Source organism: Bombyx mori, chromosome 18, assembly GCF_030269925.1.
Source record: "Bombyx mori chromosome 18, ASM3026992v2".
Lineage (NCBI taxonomy): Eukaryota > Metazoa > Arthropoda > Insecta > Lepidoptera > Bombycidae > Bombyx > Bombyx mori.
In genome coordinates, this window is record NC_085124.1 from 11,831,489 (window position 1) to 11,847,279 (window position 15,791).

The 15,791-nt window shown below is 35.2% G+C and overlaps 3 protein-coding genes across 4 annotated transcripts in view; 2 read left to right on the forward strand and 1 right to left on the reverse strand.

The window, feature by feature from the left end:
- The window catches only part of LOC101739133 (forkhead box protein N3), a 30,351-nt gene extending 29,931 nt beyond the window's left edge, over positions 1 to 420 (reverse strand). Inside the window, exon 1 of the mRNA XM_004928387.5 lies at positions 247 to 420. The gene's annotated coding sequence lies outside the window, so the exon portion shown is untranslated. The remainder of the gene's footprint in view (positions 1 to 246) is intronic.
- A 124-nt stretch (positions 421 to 544) lies between these two features.
- Positions 545 to 8,582, forward strand: LOC101746297 (hypoxia up-regulated protein 1). Its single transcript, XM_004928283.5, has 9 exons — positions 545 to 833; positions 943 to 1,259; positions 1,713 to 1,855; positions 2,066 to 2,226; positions 3,043 to 3,197; positions 3,900 to 4,110; positions 4,692 to 4,924; positions 6,157 to 6,268; positions 6,370 to 8,582. Exons 1-9 carry the CDS (start codon positions 819 to 821, stop codon positions 7,765 to 7,767), a joined length of 2,745 nt encoding a protein of 914 aa, XP_004928340.1. The 5' UTR covers positions 545 to 818; the 3' UTR covers positions 7,768 to 8,582.
- Positions 8,583 to 14,517: 5,935 nt separating this feature from the next.
- The window catches only part of LOC101739270 (interference hedgehog), a 59,092-nt gene continuing 57,818 nt past the window's right edge, over positions 14,518 to 15,791 (forward strand). The window contains exon 1 of one of the 2 annotated variants that reach the window (XM_038017187.2): positions 14,518 to 14,710. The gene's annotated coding sequence lies outside the window, so the exon portion shown is untranslated. The remainder of the gene's footprint in view (positions 14,711 to 15,791) is intronic. The other variant, XM_038017188.2, reaches the window with a different exon arrangement.

The window sequence follows — 15,791 nt, forward strand, 5'->3', positions numbered from 1 at the left end:
CGCAGATGCGCCCCGTCGTTATTCATGCGTCTAGACATTTTTAGAACCGCATGTAAACGATATCTGCACACTTCACGCATTTTGACGTTTCCAAGTGGTACAACACTTTAAGAGTCACGTTGTGATGTACAAAATCCGAAATGCGCAATTTAAAAAACACAATAACAGTCGCAATCATTACGCTACAAATGATTATTTTCTGAGAGATGTAACATAAAAGTACTATGGATACAGAAGTAAACTTACTTTGTGTTGTATTATTTTGTTAGACGCACTGAACAGGATTTAATAACTGTAAATAAACAGCATTCCGCGACCTCCGTACTTGTGATCAACACTCAACAAAACACCTTCCGCAACACCCAATCAAACCACAAATTACAGAGGAACCTACATAAATAAACATATGGTTTTTGTAGTTCTATGCACACTTCCTTTTCCGCTTAGGGTAGGCCTTTTACTTTTAGTCGATTTTTTAGTTTAGCTGTCAAGAACGCCGAAAAGAAAAATAAAGTTTATGTCTTAAAACACATTTTGGCGATGCACCATTTTTTAATGGACCGAGTCGAAGTTCTTTCTTTTTTTTATTTCAAGAGTGCTCTAAGCTAAGAAGTATATAGAAAAAACAATCTCTGTATGCTGGCAACAAAGTGAATGCCGAATGGCCATAAAGAAGAAAACACGTTAAACTTGACGTGGACTAAGGTAGCTGGCTCGATATAACGAAGCAAAATAGAAATTATTTCAATAATTTCTTTAAATCATATGAGGACGGCTACTCTGTAACACCTGTCTAGATGGTAACTTGTTAATACAAGATGACCATATTTCCAGTAAGTGTATACTTTCATATAAAAACAGGAGTTTTGTCTAGGCAACCTACATTCCGGGAATATGTGATAAATGTGTAATAATTCAACGAGTTTTCACTTTTTATTACAGAAAATGTATAGTGTGTTGTGTGTGGTGTTATTGCCGATACTTTTAAGCCAACAAGTCGATGCGGCGGCAGTAATTTCCATTGATTTTGGATCAGAATGGATGAAGGTTGGCATAGTGTCACCGGGTGTTCCTATGGAAATCGTGTTGAACAAGGAGTCTAAGAGGAAGACACCAGCTGTCGTTGCCTTCAGAGATGATGTTCGGACATTCGGGGAAGATGCTGTGACAGTTGGAGTCAGATTCCCTAAAAATTCCTACAAATATTTACTTGAACTTCTTGGCAAGACATATGACCACCCTCTTGTACAATTATTCAGGTACGTAATACTTACTTGTTGAGAATTTAACAATTTTTAAATAACAAAACTAAAACACTCAATTGTCATAAGTTAATGAATTGCTAGCAAGTTGAATCAAAATTTAATGATGAATTGGAATTTAATAATGGGTACCTATTAAATGGCCACCTAAATAAGTTTTATCGAAACATTACCTGATAGTGAAACTGATAGAATTTGTGATTCTTTATTAAGAATTAATCTTAAAAGAATATGGTAACATATAAAAATCACAATTGAGACATATTTATTAAAAATGCAATGTAATAATTAAAAATTGACTTTCTTGTCGGAACTAACAAATTTATGAGCATAAAGATTGCTTTCTGATTTTGTTGCTGCTTCAGTAACAAAAAGTAATTAGAATTTATGTTTGTTTCAGCTTACTTCAATAATGTGCTTTATTTTTTTAACAATTTTTTTTTATTTCAGAAAGAGGTTCCCTTATTATGAAATTGTGGAATCGGACCGAGGCACAATTGAATTTGTGCATGATGACAAGACAAAATTTACACCTGAAGAGCTAGTTGCACAGATTCTAGCCAAAGCCAAAGATTTTGCTGAAATTAATCATGGTAAAATATACTTACCTGGAATTACTAAAGTACTGAAAGTCTAAGAATAAGCTAAGTTGTAAAAAAGAAACTAACCTTCATTAGTATTATTTTTAGTTATAAATTAAAGTTTATAGATACATAAAAAATTAACACATTTTTAAATTTGTCTAGATGTGATTGCATCGTAAGTTACAAATAATTTTATTAACTATTATTGTATTATTACAGGCCAACAGATTAGCGAGTGTGTGATTACAGTTCCTGGTTACTTTAATCAGGCTGAGCGTAGAGCACTCAAAGAAGCTGCTTCATTAGCAGGCTTGAATGTTTTGCAGTTAATTAATGATTATACTGCTATTGCTATCAACTATGGCATATTTAGGAGAAAGGTATGTGTATTTAAAATTTTAATATCATAAAATCCATAAAATCTTATGATTAATATTTTCAGATGTTCAAAGTTTAACTTGCTGATGTAATTCAAATCATGTTGCGTTTTTAATTGGAAATGTTTTGTAATTTGTGGCATAGAAGATTGATTAGTTATTACTTTATTAGTTTTTGACAAGAAATGCTTCTCCTATAATATTGAAATTGACAATAATACAATTTATTTATAAATAGTTTCATCAACTTTTAACTTTTATTTATTTATTGCTTATGTGAGTGGATGAGCTCACAGCCCACGTGGTGTTAAGTGGTTCCTGGAGTCCATAGACATCTACAACGTAAATGCACCACCCACCTTGAGATATGAGTTCTAAGGTCTCAGTATAGTTAAAACGGCTGCCCCTCTCTTCAAACCAAAATGCATTACTGCTTCACGGCAGAAATAGGCAGGGTGGTGGTACCTACCCATGTGGACTCACAAGAGGTCCTACCACCAGTAATGTAAAATATAGTGTTTCTGAGTTATTCCTAATAGTTATTTTTAAATATCAATAATATTATTTTATTATTATTGTCTAGATGGGTGTATGAGCTAACTTTCCACCTTGTTTTAAGTGATCACCGAATTGCATAGGCAGCTGAATGCTACCCTAAATCTTGAGACATGTGTAGAAATAGATGGTATTATAAAGTACTTACAAGTACAGGCTCGTAAAACAGACGCCTTACCAACAGTAAAATAAGATTAAGAATAAATTAAAGTTTTGCAAAGTATTAGAAGGTAGAGATTTAACAATACTGTTTTCAATTTCAAGGAAATCAATGAAACCGCATGGTACACTTTGTTCTTTGATATGGGAGCATCTTCGACTAAAGCCGCATTAGTTGAATATAAAACTGTCAAAATTAAGGACAAGGGTTATGTTGAAACTGTGCCACAACTGCAGGTCTTAGGTGTTGGTTTTGACAGGTAATGCGTTTTGTAATGTTGAAAAAATGTCTTTAATGATGAAATTATTTTTCCTTCTCTATGACATGCCTTAATGAAAATTTCATTCTGATTTATTTCTCACTTCATTGTCTAACACTAAACATACCATAATGTTATTACTTTTGCACATTGACTTTTGTTTTGTTTATTTCGAGTAACACTTGTCATATAAATAAGTGCATAGAAATAAGTACCAGTAAGTGTTGGTATGATTAGTGTCAAAATCCTAGTCATACATTTAGGAGTCACACATAAATTTCAGAGGCATTACTATGCCTCTAGTACTACTTCAGTATGACTTTCAGAGGTATTACTATGTGTCTACATTATAGTATAAGAGAGGTATCAGAGACACAGATGTCAAGACAGAAGGTGTCATTACCGAAATGTTTTTTTTAAGTCAAATGTCCCATTATTTGTGTTTTTACCATTGTAAACCATTATCATATTCCAGAAATAAAATAAACTAATAAAATAAATAAACACACACTCATCACTTTTGATTATTATTCTCATAATCCTCTCGCAGGTCTGCTGGAAGAGATTTCTTAAAGAAATAAGCAGTGCCTTTGTACATAATAAAATTTTCCTATTACTCTGTACTATGTCTTCTTTTTTGTGAGTACATAAATAAATAAATAAAATTTAAGTTTTAACTTTACATTGTCTCTTTATTTTTAGAACACTTGGAGGTTTAGAAATGACGCTTCGTCTCCGCGAGCATCTGATTAAAGCCTGGGAGGCTAACGGGGGAGGCGATGTGCGAGCGTCACCTCGTGCTATGGAGAAACTGTTCCGCGAGGCGGAAAGGCTAAAGGTCGTGCTCTCTGCTAACACCGAGTTCTACGCTCAAATTGAAAGCCTTCTTGATGACAAAGACTTCAAGCTGCAGGTTGGTATTGTATATTTCAAAATCTAAATTAATTAAAATGTAGAGAAAAGAAAACATGATTTTGTTTTAATTTTGTCTATTTATATTAAGAATAAAACAGGAATTTTAAGAATAATACCAATCATAGAATCGATTTTCTATTAGTGGTAGGACATGTTTTAAACCTGCATTGGTGTATACCATCATCACCATTTACCATCAGTCATGTGATTTTGTTTGAAGGGTGGAGCCCGGTCATCGTTCTCGTCGAAACCGTCGCAAGCGACGAAGGGCTCGACGACTAAATTAACCCATAGACATAACCTACTGAGTTTCTCGCTGGATCTTCTCAGTGGGTCGCGTTTCCAATCTGGTGGTAAATTCTGCGAAGCACGGCTCTTGCTAGGGTTCGTGTTAGCAACGTCGTCAGGTTTGAGCCCCGTGAGCTCACCTACTAATTAAGGTTATGCTGAAATAGCCTCTCAAGGCTATCAGTTTAGGTAGGAAAAAAACGTGTGGCATACGTTTTATAATAAAATTGAGACCTCGACTTTCCAAGGTGGAATTATAATAGTTTGTGTTTGGTTATTATATATAAACAGGTGAGCAGGGCTGAGCTGGAAGAGTTATGTGCTGACCTCTGGGCGCGGGTGGGGGCGGTGGTGCGGCGCGCGGTGTCGGCGGCGGGGGGCGCGGGGGCGGGCGCGCGGCTGGTGGTGGCGGGGGGCGGGTCGCGCGTGCCCGCCGTGCTGGCCGCGCTCGCCGACGCGGTGCAGCACGAGCCCGCGCGCTCCATCAACGCGGACGAGGCTGCCACTCTCGGAGCTGTCTACAGGTAACACGCATTAGGTATATTTGGTAGGCTTGGACTTTTTGGCGGGAATGCGAGGAGTGAAGTTGTGTGTGATTTGTTTTATTTTGTCAATTTAGTGTTTCTTCAAGTTTAAATGTGTAATAACGGTTGTTTTTAATAACCTGTTTAATATCTGTGAAAGTGCGCAAATGTGGGAAAATGAAACAAAGCCGCTAAATGTAACTTCTCAGGATCCTCCAAAAAGTCCACTGAAAAAGTCTCAGTAAATAACCACAATTTTACTAAGATTATATGTCATCCCATATCATCTCATCTCATTTCATTTGATTTCATCCCAGTTGATTAATGTCTCAAATTAATCATCATTATTTCATTTCATTTCACTCCATATTGTCCTTTTTCATGAAAATAAGAATTATAATTAAAATACGATATAACGTAAAGGTTACCAGTTCATAAAATGCCTTAAAAATAAAATAAAATTGTAGGCTTGACTTTGCCTCTGGCATTGCTGAAGTCCATGGGCGACGGTAACCACTCACCATCAGGTGGGCCGTATGCTCGTCTGCCTAGAAGAGCTAGAAGATAGAGAGAATTTCTAGTTTGGGGCTTAACTTAATGGGGAATTTTGTTTTTGATAGATATTAATAATTGGAACAATTTCTAATATACTAATCTCAATAGAAATACAAGAATTTTAGGATAATTTTGTTTAGTATTCTTTTATTTATTTATTATTTATTTAATGGATCACCAACAAATGAAACACTGGCTTAAACATAGGGTACAAAAATATATAAACATGACATGTGCTCACTTAATTATGTACCAAATGATTATAAAATTAATTAAATCTGAAAGAAAAAACGAAAAATAAAAGGAACAAAAAGAAATCAGATAAAAAATTTAAAACAAAAAATCTATCAATAAACCACATAAAAACAAATAACATGAGAACAATTAACATGGTTTAGGAGCTAAATAGTTTCTAATTTTTTTCTTAAAACTAAACAAGTTTTGAGCAAATATGTCCAGATCCAATATACGATGGAGGAGGATTCTTGATCTTTATTATTGTTTAAACGAAGAGGTTGATATTATAAGAAAAGCTAAAATGATTATTGCAAAAAGTATACCGAGGAGCATTTATTACAAAATTCGAAAATTAACTAAACCTAATATGAAATATAAAACATTTTTTGTCTTCCAATGTGAGGGCAGATATTAATCCTTTTTTTTTACAATTGTCACAGAGCGGCATCATTAGCAACAGGATACAAAGTGGCCCCTCTGAATGTACGAGATGCTGTGTTGCTTCCAATACAAGTTGTCTTCACAAGACACGCCGATGGCGTCGACAAGCTGGTAAGTTTTTTTATATACAAATGAATACCGAATACTTTGACACAGATTTCTGTGCTCTGGAATATGATAATACTGTAAATTAAATTCAACTTATTTCCCAGGTTAAGAGAACTCTCTTTGGGCCTATGAACCCCTACCCACAGAAGAAGGTGATCACTTTCAATAAGCACACAGAGGATTTCTCCTTCAACGTGAACTATGCAGAACTTGATCACATCCCATCCACTGAATTGCAGTACATTGGTGCTCTGAACTTGAGTGAGGTTTCGTTGAGTGGAGTTTCCGCGGCTTTGGGTAAACATGTTGGCGAAAATGTCGAACATAAAGGTATTAAGGCACATTTCAATATGGACGACTCCGGCATACTAAACTTGGTTAACGTTGAATTTGTTGCTGAGAAGACCGTCACAGAAGACGAAGACAAAGATAGCACTCTGTCTAAGATCGGAAGTACTATTAGTAAATTATTTGGTTCAGATTCAGAAACTCCGGAAAAAACTGAAGAACAACCCCAGGGAGAAGCTAAGAACGATACACAGAATCTCAACGAGACGACCACTGATAAGCAGAATTCAACAGAAACTGACAGCAAACCTAAACCGAAAATCGTTATTTTGAAAGAACCAATTAAATCCGAAGAATTAGTCCTCAACTTGCAGCCTCTGTCAACCGACCAGTTCAAGAATTCGAAAGCAAAGATAAATGAACTAAACACGATCGACAAGAAGCGTGTCCAAAGAGAAACGGCGTTGAATAATCTCGAAGCGTTCGTTGTTGACGCCCAAATGAAGATCGACATGGAGGAGTATGCTGAATGTGGAACTGAGGAGGAAATTGAGGAGATCCGTAAACTGTGCAGCGAGACTTCCGAATGGTTATACGATGATGGATACGATGCAGACACTGAACTGTTCGAACAAAAACTTAATGCTCTTAAAGAAAAAACTCATCCCATATTCTACAAGCATTGGGAACACAGAGAAAGGGCGGACGCGGTTGCAGCGATTCGAAACTTATTGAATAGTTCTAAGGAATTCCTTAAAATGTCAAAGAACTTCACCAAAGAGTCGAATGAAGAGAAAGATGTCTTTACCGAAGTTGAGATTGGCGTTTTAGAAAAGAAGATCGAGGAAACTGAGACTTGGCTAGAGAAGGCCATCAAAGAACAAAAGGCACTGAAAAAGAACGAAGACGTTAAATTGACAGTTGACAGCATTCGAGAAAAAATGGCAAATCTCGACAGAGAAGTAAAGTATTTGTTGAACAAAATGAAGATTTGGCGACCCAAGAAACCAGTCAAGAAAGATGCAGATAATAAAACCGAGGAAGTCGTGATAGAGCCTCCAGAGAATCCCGAGACTCAGGAGGAGGCTCCTCAAGATGATAGCGGTGCTGATGATAAACCAGAAGAAGAGGTTAAAGAGATGGACGCTAAAGAAGAATCAACAGAGCCACCCCTACAGCTCTCTGACGGTCAAGCTGAACATTCCGAGTTATAATAGAAACAAGGTAACTTAATATTATTAATCTAATTTATTTTTTAATTGAAAGCCGGTGTGGCTTGTTCGTTTTTCACTAAATAAATAATAATCTTAATATTTATAGGGCCTTGTATCTAGCTATATTAAACATTATATAGTTCCATAGAACAATAGGGAATAGGTAATATGCGTGATAGTTGACCGTTAAAAGCGAACAAGTCATTATTATTTAAATCTCAATAATTCTGACCGCCTTTCTTTGATTCGACGATTGAATTTTAAAATATGTTTATTGTTATGGTTCAGTTATAATTTTTTTATATTTTGTAAAAATATAGTATGGCTATACTACTATCTGTTGATTCATTTTGCAATGGCCCCAGATAAACTAGGACGATGAGGATGCTTGGTATTTATTGTAATTTATGTGATAAAACAAAGGCTTAATAATGTTTGTGAGAGTATTATTTAGTTTTTCTAACATGGACATAAGATTAGAAGAATGGACCTACATCGTACAAATGATAATAAAAAATGCGATTACATAGATGAATTATAAGTATCTTGTGTATACGTTCACTTCACTTGAAGACACATTCACTTTGTAGAATGCTACTGTTAATTGTTTAGTAGTCTCATTAATAAACTGGTTTGATGGTTTTGTTTTTTAGTGAAAAACAATTGTTTTTCAGGATACTGTTATTTTTTTAATTTTTAGTTTAAAATAAGATATGTGCATGTGAGAAAAACGGTGCGTCGACTGAGCCGAATACTTTTAGTGAGATATGTTCAACACCCAGTCGCAAATGAAAATAAATTATACAATGGAGAAATATATTGTTTTATTTTTGTTATATCGAGGGGTGAAAGCCTATTTGGTTTAAGCGACATTTTTACAACTTTACAGGCACGAGAACTATTAGTAGTTTAAAATTTGGAAAAGATATCATAGCAAAAAAAACTAAGAATGGTGTATACTTAATTTTAGTTCAATTGAAAAACATCAAACTGTTGATGCTAATACCAAACAAAACGCACCTCTAATTACAAAGATAAATGTCGCGTATTAGGTATGCGAAATGTCGATTAAATCAATTAGCCTTTCACCCCTGTATATAGACGTTCAAATTTATTCTATATCCTCACTACTGAATGTGTCGTGCATCGTTGCTACGCCAGAATCATTCAGTACAATTCGGCTAACTGAAATAAAACGTGTTTTTTTTTTTTATTGCTTATATGGGTGGACGAGCTCACAGCCCACCTGATGTTAAGTGGTTACTGGAGCCCATAGACATCCACAACGTAAATGCGCCACCCACCTTTGAGATACAAGTTCTAAGGTCTCAAGTATAGTAACGACGGCTGCCCCACCCTTCAAACCGAAACGCATTACTGCTTCACGGCAGAAATAGGCAGGGTGGTGGTACCCACCCGCGCGGACTCACAAGAGGTCCTACCACCAGTAATAAAACAAGAGGTCCTACCACCAGTATGTATATTTTAGGAGATAAGTCTGGGGAGTAAGCAGTAATGCGTTTCGGTTTGAAGAGTGGGGCAGCCGTTGTAACTATACTGAGATTTTACTTATATCTCAAGGTGGGTGGCGCATTTACGGTGTATATGTCTATGGGCTGCAGTAACTACTTAATACTAGGTGGGCTGTGAGCTCGTCCACCCATCTAAGCAATAAAAAAAAAACATTATTGCATCGTACTAGTACCTTTGCTTTTCTTAGTTATAAGGGGATGGGCTTCTAATTCCAACGTGAGGTGGTAGGAGTGAGTATCATCGTCAGTTTCTGCTGCTAAGTAACAGTGAGTTTTACTTTGAAGAACGGCTTCGACTGTTTGTATTCAAATCAATGCAAAAAAGTTAAAAATTAACTTTTGATTTCAATTGAATTTGATGTAGGTAATTTATGTGTATTTTTTATTTATTCGTTTCGCCAATCGTGACTGGATTTTAATTTATAGATTGATCACATTGATACATACTAGGTATATGGAACCGGTCACTTTGCCGACAGTGCGTATCCACAATTTTTGAATGAGCTTCCCTCCACGGTGTTTTGACGCGCTATGACATGTCCTTTTTAAAATGAGGCTTGCAGAGTAATACGCAGGTAGGTAGGTAGTGACTTGGCTGCGCTCCGGGTATCGCTGACGTCTTAGAGCAGTGGTAACCACTCACCATCAGGCGGATGGACGATCTCTTCGGCTACCTGCAAAGGCCATACGAAAACGAAGAATTAGGAATGTTCATCTCCTTGAAGGCCTTATTAGCAAATGTTTTTTTCATCGTCATTATTAACCGTAATATTGTCGTAATATTTTGCTTGAAGAACTATAGATCGCAGTGTGGAGAAAAGCCGCGAAATATAGATAGCTGCAAGTGCAATACCTTCATTTTTGTTGGTGTCATTCCATTGAGAGCGCTCTGAGAAATTGCAGTTACCATTCCACCGTTGTAATATTTTTTATAACTTTGGCACGAGGCTTGAAAAGCGTTGCCTTGAATTTCATTGGTATTATCTAGCATTAACGATGACCACGGGGGAGCACGAACCGCAATATCATCACCTTTAATCGAAGGCAATTTATTTCTCCTAAATTGCCAAAGTCCGATCTTGTACCTGCTATCTCTCGCAGGTATTAAAGGCAGGATATTGCTAGCTTACCATTGCAATGAGTAAACGTAATGAGTTATTGTCATCGTCGAAGACGTACCTACACTAAATGTGGTGTTCACAAATTACATAATTTAAGTACATAATTAATCTATTGGAAGCTTTCTCGTATAATTTTTGATATTTAGAGGCTGTAATTCCGATTCACGTGGACATATCGTAGTAAAGCATTTAAAATAAAATTTCCAGCTAAAGTCCAGCAGTAACTGGTTAGCTTTTCGTAGTCGGCTATTCTTGATAACTGATAATGTGCTTGCCAAGCAGTGAATATACTTTACTGTAGTCACACAGTTTGTAAGGCATTTCTTTGTATCCCACATTATCCGAATTCTAGCATATGCAAGTGTCCGTTCAACTTAGTGTACCATTAAGGCCCTTATTAAATTTCTTATCATATCGCGACCTAAGTATAAAATATACTGGATGATATACGAGTATGTATGAAAGTCAAAATCAAGGAAGTTTTTTTAGTAATATCATTAATTTTTTAACAGTGCGCACGTCTTGCCTCGTATAAGAGCATTTCTCAAAATTATTGCACAATAGACTTTAGCCTCGGTCCCATTTTTTTAATATTTTGTTCCGGCTAATATATTAGTTCATTACTACTTTTTATAAATTGTGTAAGCAGTATAACTACTCTACTTATTAGAAAGGAAAAAAACAGATATAAATACAATGAGATTTTTTCATTAAAAATATATATCATAAATCAGCTTCAACCAGTTGTATGAAAAGTGCAGTGTCCCAATCTCAATATCTTACCAAACCATCGATCTTTAGTTGAATGGACATGGGCATTGTATAAATAAAAAATATTATTTATTTATAGCCATAAGTCACAATTCATCCTAAAACATTCTTTTTAGCATTACTTTATAATTAAATTTCTAATTAATGATTTTAACTTGTCCCGTAAAAAGTTCCACCTAGAAATTCCAGTTTTTGTTACCATAATTCTGAAGAAATATGAGAATCGATTAATGCAATTATATTTTAGAATAATGGTAGCATTAGCCGGCTTGGCATCCGTCTTGTTTTAATTTCGACTAGTTCTTTCTGGTGCCGGTACGAACGGTAAAAGTCAATATTTAAGCTAGCGGTCAGAAAAAAATTCCACCTTTGTTACTCATAAAACATAGATAAGTGCAGATTTTATTGTTATTTCACTTAACCTACTATTAAAGCTCCCATTCTTGATTTCGATAATCAAATCGAAATAAGAGTAATCGTGTGAGTTGCATGTGTTTACAAATAAAATGACATGTTGTTCTTGATTTGTTACTTCTTTTTTTGTTACTTTTGTGTGGTAACGTATAAATGGAAAAGAGAGTAACAAAATAGGAAATCATTAGGCTGAGTATATATAATATATTATTATTATTATTTAACTTTCTGTTTAAAATAATTTTATAATAATTATTGCAATTACAACGGCGTCAATTTCTTTGTTTTTTTGTTGTACTATTACAGATTTGTACTATGAAATAGATTGGGAGTTTTTTGTTAGTATTTTTCTATCAGTTTGATTAGTTTATTTAAAAATAAATGCGGCTTTTAAATATCTGCTTGTTTTAATCTAAAAGTGCGATCATAGTAAAGAGAGAACTACTGCTTGATATTCCTTCTGATGTGGTGGGCTAAATTTCAAAATATCTGTTGTTCTGGGTAACGTAAAAAAAGGGTTCTTTTACACTAACACTTTTTTTTTCCTACCTATGCTGATAGCCTTGAGAGGCTATTTCAGCTTCACCCTAACGTTTGTAGGTGAGCTCACGGGGCTCAACCGGAGATTTGCTAACACTGACCCTAGCAAGAGCAGTGCTTCGCAGAACCTACCACCGGATCGGAAACGCGACCCACTGAGAAGATCCGGCGAGAAACTCAGTGGGCTGTGTCTATGGGGTTAATTCGCTCGTCGAGCCCTTCGTCGCAAGCGACGGGTTCGACTCTAACCTCTGCTGAAAAAATGAGGCGCTACCGCGAAAGACTTAAAGAAAATCCACAAAAGATGGAGGAGCAGCGAATACGAAACATAGAAAGGATAAAATCTAAATATTTATATAAATCAGTAAGTGAGATGTCAGAAGACGAAAAAAATAAACAAAGACAAAAGTGGCGTGCCTGTGTTTACACCTTGGCCTATCATGGCCTTTTTCTTCGACACATTTTATCAAGGCACCGATATGTTATTCCAGATTCGTCTAATAATCCGCTGCATTTTGTATCAAGTATGAACGCTGTAGAAATAAAAATATTATTACGTTGTCCATTTTTCTGGTGCCAAAGATGTGATTATGATTTATACGATCACTATCCAGCCGATGAATGTGATTATTGCTATTAAAGGTTTTTACTGAATTAGAAACCGTTAGGCCTCCTTTTCATTATGATTAAAAAAGAACTGAAACGATATTTTTGTTACCTACTCGTAAATGTTCCTAAATATTTGAATAGGGTATTTTTTAAACGAAAAAAGTTTAAATGTCCTTTGACAGCAGTTCATACTATAATCTACATATATAAATATAATTATAATTATTTTTAAAACGGGTCAAAGTTTATTATAATTTGAACTACTTCGAAAACTAGCCTTATAAAATCCTAGTTTGTTACCAATATTCCATTTTTGTTACTGTCCCATAAAAGCGGACACGTATTTCTTTTCAAATTTTTTATTTATTATCTTAAAACCCTACAATTTTTTTTAAAAAAGCAAAAGAAATGTATTGTTATTTCATTTGTGAACGTATTTAAAAATAAAACAACATCAAAACTTCTTTACTGTGATTTTAAAACAAAGTTGTGGGCAAATGGTAACGTAAAGGATATATTACAACTTATATAAGTAACATTTTGCTGTAAATGTTAACAGTTTTTTATAGACACGTAAAATGATGGTTATGTCACCCTATTGAAATGCATAAAAGTTGACGAAATTGATTTGGTGTTTTAATTAACGTAATTGATAGACGGTAACAAAATAAGAATATTTCTCCGCCCTTGGTATATTTCTACACATTTCTCTACTTTATTACATATTAAACCTCAGAACAAACCTCATATTCAAAATCTTTAGACACCTATCTACAAATGAAAACAAAAAAAATGCTTTAGTTTAACATTTTTATTTTAGTACATTATTTTATTGGTGGTGCATTTATTTTGAGAAATGCTCATAAAGCATCTTCCAAAGCCCATAGAGATCATAATGTGAAAATTTCATTAGGACAGCGGTTTTCCCGTCTGTTCTATTTGGAAATGGATGTATGATTGCTGGATATATCGACGAGCACAGACGGGTAGAAAATATTTTGAAGAACTAGTACAGGAGCGAACTAAACACGTTAAATTCGCTAGTCAAACACACAAATGCACGTGAGATATTTTTTTTGCTTAGATAGCTGGACGAGCTCATAGCCCACCAGACGTGGAGCCCATAGACATCTACAACGTAAATACGCCACCCACCTTGAGATATAAGTTCTAAGGTTTCAGTATAGTTAGAACGGCTGCCCAACCCATCGTACCGAAACGCATTACTGCTTCACGGTAGAAATAAGCAGGGTGGTGGACTCACAAGAAGTCCTACCACCAGTAATTACGCAAATTCTAATTTTACTGGTTTGATTTTTACTACACGATGTTATTCCTTCATCGTGGAAGCTGATCGTGAACATTTGTTAAGTACCTACGTATTTCATTAGAAAAATTTGTAACCTCCTGCGGGATTCGAACACTGTTGCATCACAAGATACGAATGCATCGGAAGTTATTATCCTTTAGGCCACGACGACCTCAAAATAAAATGGTCCTAAATTTGGATTTGTCTTCTAAATCTGAGTCTTAACTTTTTTTTTCTTAAAAGACAGTTCATGTCAAGAACCTAAAGCTCAATTACCCGGAACGTGTCTCAAAGGTTTTGTTTTTTACATCCCAGAGGAAGAATACGGCGCCCGCGCTGTATTGTGGCGCCTTTCTCTGCAAGAAAGAGACAGATGTACGTGGAGACGAAGTGCGGAACAGAGAGAAAAAGCATAGCGAGTTACAGCACACAGACCAAGCGATGAAATGAATCTTAGTTTGGCTGTTTTAGCTTGTGCTTTCGGTCGTCTGTGTTGTTCTCCTCACTGTTTTACAGTCAGTGATGTAAACAACTTATCATTTCACGTGTTTATGATCATATTTATAACTGAATTGTGTGTGAGAAATGTGCTAGTTTTGTATGTGGCGGCTAAGAGCACAGTTTCGGTAACATTTATGAGTGAAACGGTAAGAATAACCAAGAATGCATTTCGTATTTCGTTCCCTCTCGCGTCCCTCTTTGTGGAATGCACCTCACACTTCACTGTGCCCGGGCGCACCTTGCTGCACTATCCAATTTTATTTATTGACCGATCAATATTACAATAGTTGTAACTGTTGGCGTTGACCGTAGTTCCAAACGATGGTCTGTGAGATAATTGACTGTAAATTGAATCTTCGCGTTTCTCAGAATCATACTTCGAACGTTGGTCCTTTTGTTTTGTTGTACCAACTGAAAAGGTTCGGGACTAAAATTCGATATATAATATAAATTAATGGTATATACTACTTTTGTAAGTCTCTTTGTATTAATTTATGAAAATACAATGATATTTTTACTTATGATATTTTTATTAATATTTTGCACTTCATTGATCTTTAAATACCTAGGTGCATCAATATTTTTGTAACTATGTTTATGGCCAATATTGGTATATAATATAATTAATAAAAAAAAATTCAAAAAATTGTTCGATGATAAGTTGGTTGGATGGAAAATATAAAATTACTTAGTTATTTAATTACGGAGATACCTACATATCTTCTTTAGCATTTTTTTTACGAAGGGTCAGGAAAACAAGATTTTAATCTATTTATATAGTATTGGTATTATTTTTTATTAGCTATGATAGATAGAAGAGCTTGATCCAGATCTTAGATTCATCCAGCGAATATTTTTGTTTATCCATTTACCCAAAACTTTAATAAACTAATAAAAAAACGAACACACAATATGCCCTATACGCCCGCTTAAAGGCGAATTTAATATAAAAAGTGAGTAACACAAATTATTCTGACCTATACCTACAAAGTATCATAGAGCTTCAAATAACCCGTTTATTGAAAAAATACGGACGGAGCTTTCAAGGGCTACCTCCTTTAAAAAAGACTATGCCAAATTAAAAAAAACTGTTGATTGGAAATTGCGCTTAAAAATTAAGTGCTTCATAAACTCTTTGATTTTTTTTTACTAGCAACAGCTGCAGTTCAGTACGAGTTCAGAAGTATCCAATAAGGATTATGCTTAGTAGTTACTACCAACACAAAG